At 41.5% G+C, this 12,083-nt stretch overlaps 1 protein-coding gene across 2 annotated transcripts in view; it reads left to right on the forward strand.

Moving 5' to 3' along the window:
* The first annotated feature begins 3,550 nt into the window (after nt 1-3,550).
* TEC (tec protein tyrosine kinase) overlaps nt 3,551-12,083 on the forward strand; it is a 32,912-nt gene continuing 24,379 nt past the window's right edge. For both annotated transcript variants that reach the window (XM_009335158.1, XM_009335157.1), the window contains exon 1: nt 3,551-3,688. In XM_009335158.1, the coding sequence (XP_009333433.1) occupies nt 3,551-3,688 (138 nt within the window). The remainder of the gene's footprint in view (nt 3,689-12,083) is intronic.

Genomic DNA, 12,083 nt, shown 5'->3' on the forward strand with positions numbered 1-12,083 from the left:
GGGCAGGCTTACAGTGACTAATTGTTTCAATAAACAAACACAATCCAGGAGCTGGGAGTGGGAACCAGGAGATACAGGGGTAATGTTGCAGCTGCTGGGGTTACCTCATCACTTAGTGCCTCAGTTTTCCCTGGTGAAAACCAGGAAAGGTGGCATGCATGAGAAGCTCTGTCTAAAAGTAACAACTTACTTTGTACATCTTGACCAATATTGAATTAACAGGTTTATCTTAATAGTTCTTGGCATTTGTTTTGAGGAAAGTGTGTGGGGACTTTGTGGCCGGACAGGCGAATATTTTTATAATGTGAAGATGATCGGTGCAAGTTGATGCAGACTTTTTGATACTTAAAATTGAGAATATTTCCCCACCCTAAAAAAGCTGAGAATCTGTAACTCTTTCTGATTTCAATTGTATTTCTGAGTACTCAGCATCTCTGCAAATTAGATCATATTTGTTATATAACTAAGGTTGGCAGGGAACAGGGCAAGGAGGTACTGTGAAAAGTTTAGATGGGTGGCAGCATGAAACTCCCACAGCTGTTTGGAACAAGATAACAATGTGTCATGCAAACAGCTTCATGTCCTGAGGAATGCTCTGGGAACAATGGAATATTTGGGGGGGAAAGTGCAGAAAAGTTCTAAAACTGTACTGAAGAAAAAGTAGCAATGTATGGGTTTGCCAAGAGGTAAGGGTGGCTGTTACAGGTGCTTCTCAATGAAGTATTGCGATTTTGGAAAGGAACTTAGGTAATAGGTTCAGTTGTCCTGAGCCTCATTTATGGAAACAGAAACGTGGCTAGAGCATTGGCTTGGAAAAACCCCAAACAAAACTGGTTTCTGTGACCAAATGCAGATTCAAAGGCTGATCTTCTGACCTGGAAAACTGGTTCTAATCTGCAGAGATCTCAGTGTAGCAACCACGTGCAGACATTGACCAATTACATTACTGATGCTTTTATTTTTTAGTGCTGATTTTGTCAAAACGATTTTTGTTTTGTTTCTTGTATAATGTTAATATGACCAAAGAGGGCTGGTAGGGAAATGAAGTATTTCAGCATTTACAGTATTGAGATTTGAAATCATAGTTAATTTTGAATCCTTCTTGTGATCTCTAGTGTAGGACTCTGGGGATATCTGTCTTAGAAATTGTGATCTTGGATAATACGTTTTTCTTAAGTGTCAACAGAGAATTTGCACTATAGAGAACAGAAGGATTGTTTTGAGCGGGACAGGCTGTGATGGGAACCCTTATAGTTTCGTGTGCATTAAGCTGGTCTGAAAGTTAATACTGACTTTTAATTCTTTGAACAATGTTTGTATTTTCAGTTCATGGTAGTATCCTTCCTTCTGCAATTACCTTTAAGATTGCCAATTTATTTTTAGAAGGGCAATAAAACAGAATGGGAAGCTTTAATAATTAAAGAATATACTCAAGACAATTACTGATTAAAAAAGATCTGTCTTCTTCCCAGGAATGCAGTGTGACAGATGACCAACAAAATATATGCGTGTACATGATTCAGAAGAAGAGGAAAAACAGAGATTTTTCGTAATAATCACCATTTCCAATCCTATTATAGTCTTAGGCATCCTAACCTGGTCTTATTTTGTAGTTCCATGTAAACCACAGCCTAATTTTTTTAGCATATGCAGCGATATACCTTGAAAATAAAAGGATATCTTAAAGCAGTGAACAACTACATCCAGCTGTGTGAAATGGCAGGAGGGTGGGATATGAGAGCTTAGTTGGCCACAACAGGGAGTGAAAAGCAGTATCAGGACTAGCCTGGAAGGCAAAGGGTGTCATTTCATGTACTGTCACAACAAATAATGAAATGTTTGGGCACAAAGCAAAAGGAGAGGCACTAAAGTGAATTTGTTCACATTTAATTTTATTTAAGCTGTACTTTTATTTAAGCTGTACTTTTGTAAGGTAATGTTGTGAGGAGAGCTTGTGGCTTTTCAAGCTTCTCTGCACAATGCCGTGAAATGCACTATTTTGCCCATGCTGAAGCTATGTTGCCTGCAGAGAAAAATGTACATACATTTCCCCAGTGAATTTTGAAATACTGTAAGTAGTAAATAGGTGCATAAATTAAGCCCTGTGAGGTGAAAAAAAAGTTGGGTTTTTTGTATAGGTTGGGGGGAAATTTCCCACTGATACAGAGATCTGCAGTGCTTACCTAGGGCTTGGGCTTGGGTTGTCCCCCCACCCCCTCCACACATACACTTGAGAAGATATTCGTAGTCACTGGTGCTTCTGCAGATGCTGCTGTTCCTTCTTCAAGCCATGGCTTCAGCCCACAGCTGTGCTGCTCTAGCCCAGGCTGCAGTCGAGGTCTGTGCCTGCAGTGTGCCCTGGCTTTGGAGCATGGCTCGAGATGGGGGCCGAGTGGTGCAGCAGGCAGGTCTGGCAGAAAGCTATCAAAGGGAAAGGTAATGGGGGAGAAAGGTTTCTGGAACAGTTTCTCAACAACCTCTCCCACACCTTTCATTCCTGCCTCCGTGCCACCTCATGTGTTAAGTCTGCACAGGCAGCAGTCTGTGCTGCATGATGAAATGTCTGGTTGGATCCCTTCCCTAGCCAGCTTCCCAGCCCAGCGGGAGGAACACTCACACCCACGCAAGGCAGAGTGGCATGGCAGAGCAGCAGCGAGCAGATGAGGGAGGAGGTCAGCTGTGCTTAAGCTGGCATCATTGCAAAGAACAGAGATTGCCTGGCACTTTCTGTCTGGCAGGGCTCTGGAGCCAGACTTGCAAACCAAGTAACTGTGGGTGCGTTTGTTTTTATGTACTCCTAAGTCTGTCCTACAGGTATCAATCATGGTGTAAAACTTTAAAGCAGCTCAATGTTACTGAGTGACCAGAACTGTCAAAAGTGAATGTTTTAGGTTGTTGATGGTCAGCATGAAGTCTTTCTAAATGGAAGACGGAGGGCATATACTTAGCAATTTCTGAAAAATAACTCTAATGCTCTGTTCTCAAATGGACATCTTCTAAACGACTGTTTGCATCTGAAAATTTTCATTAATATAATTGGGGTGAATTTTCAAAATTACTTTTACTGATCCATGTTCTATTTTGTATATCAAACATATTTGCAAATGGCATTTATATGTGCACAGGCCTTAGCAATTAAAACTTTGATAGACATTAGGACTTTGTGGTGAAGAGCAGTTGTACACTGCTGCTTGCCTGGAGCATGTTTTGGATTTCTCACCCATATTTTCTGTGATGTAGCCTGCAGTGTCCCTTATTTCATCTCAGTCAGGTACAGCTTTTGACTTCCTGGGAATGTGCTAGTGCAGCCCTCAGCTGAGCAAAGCTTGAACTTTCTTGTCTAATAATTAACTTTTGTAAACTTCCAGATACTTAGGGTGAACTCCAGCTTTCTGTATATTCAGGTAGTTTCATTTGTAAGTAGAAGCTCTTTTTACTACAGAAGTTTCCAGATCTGTGATCCACTAAAGATATTATCGTAATGATTTTTCTCTCGTCTTCACAGGAACTGATATTCAATGGCTAAAAACAGAGGTGACAAGTGGCTGAAATGAATATGACTACTATCCTACAAGAGATTTTGATTAAAAGATCACAGCAGAAGAAGAGGACTTCTCCGTTAAACTACAAAGAGAGGCTTTTTGTACTTACAAAGTCTATGCTAACATATTATGAAGGCCGAGCGGAGGTAGGAGATGTGGATTTATACTATAGACTGCCTTTGTTCCTTTTTGCTTTTGTATACTACTGGCTTTTTTCCTACCATATATCATACGGTCTATCAGGAGCAGATGGGGGCAATGGCCATGGGTGGCAATGAACATGAGCTGCCACTTCTCTTTTCTCTAATTTATAATGCAGATTTACAGATATGTAGATAACTTACCTGGTAGTCAATGGGAACTGGTTCTTACCCAGAGCAGTAGTACATAGCCAGGAATAAGATAAAACAGCTTTTATAGCTGGTCATCAAAGCTGATTTCTTTCTCTATCCAGAGAGATGAAAGATCACTGCTATCACAAAGTGGGGGAAAAGGTAGAAAAACTTAGTTGTAGTTGCTTGTGGCCATGTTTACTGTGAAGGCCATTACTTTCACATCTGGGAATTAACTGAATTCAAGCAGGAGAAAGAGCATTTGATAGGAGCAGTGTGTTGCAGACCAAGTTCACTAGAGATGAGATCCATTAGAGTGGATCATGTAACCTAGTGACTGAAATGAAGCTGGAAGCAGTTTATTTTTGGCATGACTAACACCTCATTGCTGTTACCACTTTATGTAAATTCAGTGACACCAGAAGTCAATAGTGTAAACTAGGCAAATCCTCAGACCAGCATTTTTCAAATATGCTCCAGACTTGGTTTCATCAAGATCACCTGTCCCTAGAGTGCCCTGTCATATCTCTTAGTGCTAGGGGGCCAGATTTTCCACTTAACTGAAACTACTTTACAGATTTGTCACAATGCTGAAGGGGATTAAAATGGCTGCAGTAGCTAGTAGAGCATTCTCTACTCTCTGGGAAGCCATTCAATAAATAAACTTAATGGAGACAACTCTGCAACCTCTTGTGTTGGCTGTCTTACCTCTGATGAAGGAAGGTAGAGGAGAGCTAAGGCTTGGTAAGCATGTTTCTCTGCCAGAGCTTGTGCTTGCAGCAGAATTGAGCTCATTTACCATGCTCCAAGACCACAGTGGACTATTGTAGTTGCCATTCTCTGAATATAACTTGGACACAGTTGAGGATTAAGAATAAGATCACAGAACCACAGAATGGCTGAGATTGGAAGGGACCTCTGGAGGTTATCTGGTCCAACCCCCCTGCTCAAGCAGGGCCACCTAGAGCCAGCTGCCCAGGGCTGTGTCCGGATGGCTTTGGAAAATCTCCAAGGATGGAGACTCTACAACCCCTCTGGGCAACCTGTGCCAGTGCTCTGTCACCCTTACAGTAAAAAAGTGTTTCCTGATATTCAGGAGGAACCTCCTGTGTTTCAGTTTGTGCCCATTGGGTATTGTTCTGTCACTGGACACCACTGAGAAGACTCTGGCTCCATCTTCTTTACACCCTTGCTTCAGGCATTTGTATGGATTAGTAGGATCTCCTCTGTACCTTCTCGTCTCCAGGCTAAAGAGTCCCAACTCTCTCAGCCTTTCCTCATAGGAGAGGAGCTCCAGTCCCTTCATCATCTTTGTGGCCCTTTGCTGGACTCTCTCTGGTATGTCCATGTCTGTCTTGTTCTGAGGAGCCCAGAACTGGACACAGGACTCCAGGTGTGACCTCACCAGTGCTGAGTAGAGAGGAAGGATCATCACTCTCAGCCTGCTGGCAATACTTTGTCTAACGCAGACCAGGTTACCATTAGCTTTCTTTGTGGCAAGGGCAAAGTGCTGGCTCATGTTCAACTCTGTGTCTACCAGGAGCCCCAGGTCCTTTTCTGCCAAGCTGCTTTCCAGCTGGGTGACCCCCAGCGTGTATTGGTGCATGGGGTTGTTCCTCCCCAGGTGCAGGACTCTGCACTTCTCCTTGTTGAAGTTCATGAGGTTCCTGTCAGCCCATTTCTTCAGCCTGTCGAGGTCCCTCTGGATGGCAGCATGACCCTCTGGTGTACCAGCCACCCCTCCCAGTTTGTTGTCATCAGCAAACTTGCTGAGGGTACGCTCTGCCCCATCATCCAGGTCATTACTGAAGATGTTGAACAGGACTGGACCCAGTATTGACCCCTGGGGTACACCACTGGTTACTGGCCTCCAACTAGATTTTGTGCCACTGACCGCCACCCTCCTGGTCCGGCTGTTCAGCTAGCTTTCAGTCCACCTTGGAATATGAATTTATATATCTTTTCTGACTATCGAGTTAAAATAGTACTTATTTTAGAATGCCTTCCTTTTTTTTTATAGAATACTGTTTTTTTTCCCCAGAGAGTAAATAGGTGGGGGCTTAAAAAGCCCTGTGAAATGTCTTGCATGCTTATCTTGTGCTAGCTCACATTTAGGTCAAATAGAAATGTAACTAACAGGTTTTGCAGGTCTAGTTGTTGCCCTTTAAGAAGTTACCACTTCCAGCTTTCCCCTTCCAGCTTTACCTTTCCCTTGCAGGTTAATGTCCTCTGGCTAAAATACCCTCCAGGAGACTGACGGGTGGATCTGTCTGAGAGGGGATTTAAACTATCGGTTTTATTTGCAGTGAGATGGAGCAGGGCTGCCCATAATGACTTCAGCTGTGGAGTCAGTAACTCCTTAAAACATTCCAGCCTGAGATAAAGACTGTTGAGGTGAAAATATACATTACACCTACGCTAACCTAGCAGCTTGCTGCTGAAAGAGGCAGGTCCATCTCATCCCTGTCCTAGCCTTTGCAGGCCTCCCCCATCCACTTGAACTGGTCCTGGCACTTCTTGGAATCCATACTGCTCTGAAAAAACTTGCAAATCAGCAGAAAGACATTTGATCTGGTTTTATTTTTGCTGGGTTAGTGTTCTGCTGGGTTAGCAAGCCGCATTAGCTCGGTGCAGGATCTAACAAGCACCAGAGGTGGTGCCAGGTGGTGGAGGAGGACAGGATGCTCTGACCGTTGACATCAGCAGCTTGTTAAACTGGCTCAGCTGTAACACAACTTTCCAACCTCAAACCCTTTTCATTTTCATTGTTCCTCTCACTTTAGATTCTTTTAAACATTAATCAGCATTTTATTTTATTAACAATATTGTCTGAAAATAATGAGCTCTGATCTTAGAGGGGCACACTGAATATTTTTGTCAGCAATACCTGGTCTCTATTTGAAAAAAAAAAAAAAATTACTGTGTGACTAAGATCTCTGACACGGTGGTAGTTATTCCTTTGGGTCACTTGGCAACTGAAATGGAAGAAGCTTGGGGGTTTTATCAGTTGTTTGGTTTTTAAGCCAATGATGGTGGCTATAAATTTGTATTTACAGTAAGACAGTTGTATATTTTGGCCGAAGTAATTTATAGAAAAAGAAGAAAAAAATTAGAGATGGAAATAATTCTGGCCCCTCTGAATAGTTGGAGGTTTATTGCTGGAAGAGTAACTACTGTGTATGCTGGTTGAATTTAAAGATATGACAGATGAAAGGATAGGTATGGACTGACCTCACTTTAGGCTTGGCAATACTCAAAGTCCAGATTGGTAAGAGAAGCATGGAAATCCTAAGTCAAAAGGACCCCACACCCTCATTTTAATCACATAACTACAGTGGTAGCAGTCTGCCGCAGGTGGCTGAGTTCTGCTCCTCTAGGCAAGTACATAATTCCCAGTGTGGTCATTGGCCAAACTGAAGTCTCTTCTTGTTTTTTCCATTTTAACTTCTATGGGAATTCAGTAGAGAGAGTTCAAGAAGAACCCAGGGTTTGTGGTCACGTGAGTAGTCATAACGCTTCTTTTTAAAAACAAGATTAAATTAAGCCTCATTAACCAGATTAGTCAATACTCAAAGTGTGGGCAATTTGGGATTGTAAATAAGGCGACAGAATTAGATACTTGGTATGTCTGGTGATAGAAGTGGAACATTTATGACAACAGAAAGCAGTCAACCATAGGAAATGTTCTTGTAAATGCTGCTGAGAGATTTAACTGACCCTGTTCTGTGCAGCCGGCGGTGGGGGATCACTTGCTCTTTGACCAGAAACTGCACATTATAGAAGTGCTTGTCTCTATTTTTTCTGTCCTATGTGTTGACAAAGTGCCGTATACCTACTTGGAGCAATAAATTATTATCTCATAAGCATGACTACTAGCAACAGGGTAAAATCTTGTTTAAACTTTCTCATAACCTATTTAAATCTTTTTATACGTGCTTTCAAGCAGCTCAGGCACCCTGTCATGGTACAAAGTGCCTACAGTGAAGCTGGAGCTGCAATGCTGCCATGAGAAAGAGAAATGTAACTTCTGCACTTAGAAATATTGCTGGACTGTACATGGAGGAGGTGTGTGAACTATCTATGAAGCATAACTACAGAATCAGTAAAGAGGCTGAATTTCAAGACTGGTTTCAAAGCACAGAAACCTGAGGAAGGAGAGCCCTGGTTTAGGTTACCTGTGCAAAGCTCTCCAATTATGAGTAATGTCATGGGAAACTTATTTTGTGTAGGAAGGACCATGTGTAGGACCATGGCTTTTATGGCTTAAGTTCTTCTGGGCATTATGCTGTTTGGTTAAAAAAAATGGGAGATGTGTCATCTTAAGGTTGGTTGAAAAGATGGACATTAAAAAGCTTGAAAATAAAGATACATCAGGAACTGACTTGCCTTAAGCATCACGGAGATGAATTTTTTTTAATGTCAGAAAAGAGGAATATTCTGTTTAAGCTGGAGATGGCTTCTGGTTTTGACTTTTTTGGCATAAATTCTGTGAATTAGTAAGTGTAAATGTTGGGGAAATGCCATTATTGCACAATAGTGCAATATTGGGCTAACAATAATTAAAGCATATAAAAGGCTGAGTTAATGTTATAAGTTTCATGAAGCCTTTAATGGTTTCTCAGCTGTCATTGTTGGAAAGAGTATTTTCTGTCTTTTTTTCTTAATCTTGCAAAAGTGGCTAATGAGAACTGTATGTGATGGATTCCATTTGTAATGAAGACAAAAATTCATTGTAGTAAGAAATAACTGAATCAGTCTCCAAGCACAGAGTACTGATCATGAATGTATAAAAACAGGGAAGAAGTAAAATATCTTCCTATTCTGAGCATGGAGGTGTACTATAAAACTGAATATGCTACGGTCAGAAAGACAGAAAGACTTAAGATATGTACAGTTTTCTCAAATATGCATTGTAGACTTACCGAGCCAGTTTTAAACAAGTTTACATAGACAGTAGTAACTGTGGCAGTTTGGAAGTGGGAGGTAGTAGGCATTTTTGCATAAACTGGCCCTTGCTCTTGAGTACTCCTGCACTGTGCTTACTGGTGTCAGCTGGAGTCACTGATTGCAGTGTAACTGCTCCAGGTAATCTGGTTGTATAGCAGAGGCATGTAGTTAGTGTTCTAGTGAGGAAACGCTAGTGTGAAATATTTTATTAGGAAATCTCTTTCCAATTTTGTGTGGTTTGAAAGCTCAGCATACAACTTCAGGTATGCTTCTGTTCATTTTCCTGAACTACTTTCTTCAAAGAAATCAAAAAATGCTAATCTGTAGGAAATTAATACGCAAAGTTAAGCAATTCTGAAATAAACCTGCTTGTTTGAAAATAAAATATTTAATGCAGTAAATAAAAAAAAACAAACAAAAAACAACCCCCCCCCCACCTCATTTGGAATGTTTTTTGTATTTTTGACCAGCAAAAATTTAGCTAAAGTTTTAGTATTACTTTTTCCAAATTGCTAATTTCATCTTGAAGGGAGCGCAGGTTTGAAATTCAAGGAGGCATTTCCACAAATAACTTCACATATGCATGGCCCTAGGCACGTTTGGCCATTTTCTGTCAAAAGTGGCCTCCTATCTTGTATATTCAACTTAAAATGCTCTGGAGTTTATTTTCAAAGGTGTGATGCATTTGCACCTTCAGCTGACTCTGTTTGGAAAATCAAACCTTAGCGTTTATCTAGGAGTCTACCTTGTCACTGAAATTGGAAACACTTATCAGCTGAACAGTTGTAGTGGAGAGGAATACTCACTTTACAGCTCTACTAGTATGCCTGGTGGCTGGTGTCCCACAGTGCAAGTGTCCCACATGCTCCTTTGCAGAGTGGCTTAGCTGCTGCAAAGAACGGCATCTTTTATTCCTCTTGAGTTAGCCAACAGGACAGACCACACAGAAATAGCATTCAAGCTATTGCGTCCACCAGAGTGGTCCACCAAGTACTTTTGGTTTATCCTCTTTCTCCTTGTGTGGCAATAAGTCTTACTGTTGTGAATTCTTTCTCAATAAACAGTCAGAAGATGTCTCTGAACTGGGAGAAGACATTAGGGCAGTCTGATGGCCCTGACTGGAGCAGGCTTGCTGCCATGTTATAGAATAGCTGTGACAGCAGGTAACATGTACTTCACCCAAGTTTTAGTTAGCTCATGCTGACAGAGCATCTCACTTGAACTAAAAATGCCACCACACTAGAGGTTTTTCCTCTAAATGGCATTTTAGGCAAGGGAAATTCTTTGAGATGAAGGCAAGATAATAAATGTAGGTGTTAAAGTACTTCTCATCACTGGTGTAGTTGAAAGGAGCTGGTTTGCACAAGTAAGAAGTCCTGCTAGTTTGTTGGTTTGAAGAATTTCACATTCATGTTTCTCATGAGTGCGGTCATAATTTTATAAATTGTTATCAATGTGTGGACTGTTAGCATCCTCATATCTATTGGAGTTGTGGAATGTTCCCTTTCACAGTGCGCGCTCTCTCTCTCTCTCTGAGCTTGCTTAGCAGTGACACTCTTTAGTTTGAAAGTGTGCTGATGTGTGTGGTTTGGTTACTGTCCTCCCACGCATGGCATGCTCGCATTAACCTTTTCAGCCCACAGCAACTTGCACTGACCTTGAGTATGAAGCTGAGTATGAGCTTAGGAATGTGAAATTGCTTTAAGCTTTAGCGTCTTTATTGTTTGCTGTATGGATTACAGTTTACAGCAATAAATGGTTTATATTGGACTTTGCATTGTCAAAAGGTGTAAGCTAAATCTTGGTCCCCACGGTTACCCTGCATGTGTTTGGGTGAATGGGGGTCTGCGGTGTTACAGGGAGGACAAATGGGTGAGAGTCTGTGCTGCAATACCCATTAGCTCTAGAGGGGCTGCACAGAGGATATTGGGGTAGGCACGGCACTTAGTGATTTATTAGTATGCAGAAGCCGTTTGCTTCTACAGAGAAGGCAAATAATAGACCCAGAGGGAAAACATTTAAGAGTCTTATTTAGAAGGATGCTTCTGCGGAGTCAAGTAGAAGGCAGCTTCCTGATGAGCTCATCTTGGGAGGTGCAGAGTGCTCTTGTCTTCACTAGCAGTACTGCTATTTGCCATCAGGATCAGACTTGTGTGAAAACTGTCTTGCATAAACAGAAGAACTGTTACAACTAACAAAAACCAACCAGGATATAAATGAAAAAAGCAGAATAAAAACTTGAACATTCTTGGGGGTTGCTAATTTTGAAAGTCTTCCTAAGGAAAAAAGGTTCTTCTGCAAGAGTTGTATTTGGTTCTTGTAATTTGAATAGAGAGGAGACAGAAGCTACTGAAATTACCGTGGTGATATTTTAAGGAAGGAAAAATAACTTTAAAAGCTCTGGGGCCCACTCTAAAGCTGCAGGTTTCAGGGTAAAATTGTGTAGCTTCATTGCAACACTAATCTTGTGCAAATACTTCCTTTGGAGCATAACAACATCATAGAGTTCCAAAAAGCTATGCCAGGTACGTTTCTTTTTTTTAACAGAAGATTAATGGGTATCAATTCTACTGTTGTTTATTCCTATAGTGCTTATCCTTTATTTTTAACTTAATTACCCTGATTTATATGGTTTCCTTAGTCATTGCATAGGTGATTTAATTCTTTATATAAATGAAAGCACAATTCAGTATTAAAATGCTTCTGATCACTGATTACTCTTGTTTTTTAATGTAAGATAAAGAGGTTCTGAAATGAGTAGATTGGCAGAGCCTTTTTTTGTTCCAAGTCATAGGTAGACTCATAGAATCATTAAGGTTGGAAGAGACCTCCAAGATCATTGAGTCCAACCGTCAACCCAACACCACCATGCCCACTAAACCATGTCCCTAAGCGCCTCATCTACCCGTCTTTTAAATACCTCCAGGAATGGTGACTCAACCACTTCCCTGGGCAGCCTGTTCCAATGTTTAACCACTCTTTCAGTAAAGAAATTTTTCCTCACGTCCAATCTAAACCTCCCCTGGCGCAACTTGAGGCCATTTCCTCTCATCCTATCGCTTGTTACTTGGGAGAAGAGACCGACACCCACCTTGCTACAGCCTCCTTTCAGGTAGTTGTAGAGCGTGATGAGGTCTCCCCTGAGCCTCCTTTTCTCCAGGCTAAACAACCCCAGTTCCCTCAGCCACTCCTCATAAGACTTGTTCTCCAGACCCCTCACCAGCCTCGTTGCCCTTCTCTGGACATGCTCCAGCACCTCAAC

The sequence above is a fragment of the Pygoscelis adeliae genome, unplaced genomic scaffold (assembly GCF_000699105.1).
Source record: "Pygoscelis adeliae isolate BGI_AS28 unplaced genomic scaffold, ASM69910v1 Scaffold21, whole genome shotgun sequence".
Taxonomy (NCBI): domain Eukaryota; kingdom Metazoa; phylum Chordata; class Aves; order Sphenisciformes; family Spheniscidae; genus Pygoscelis; species Pygoscelis adeliae.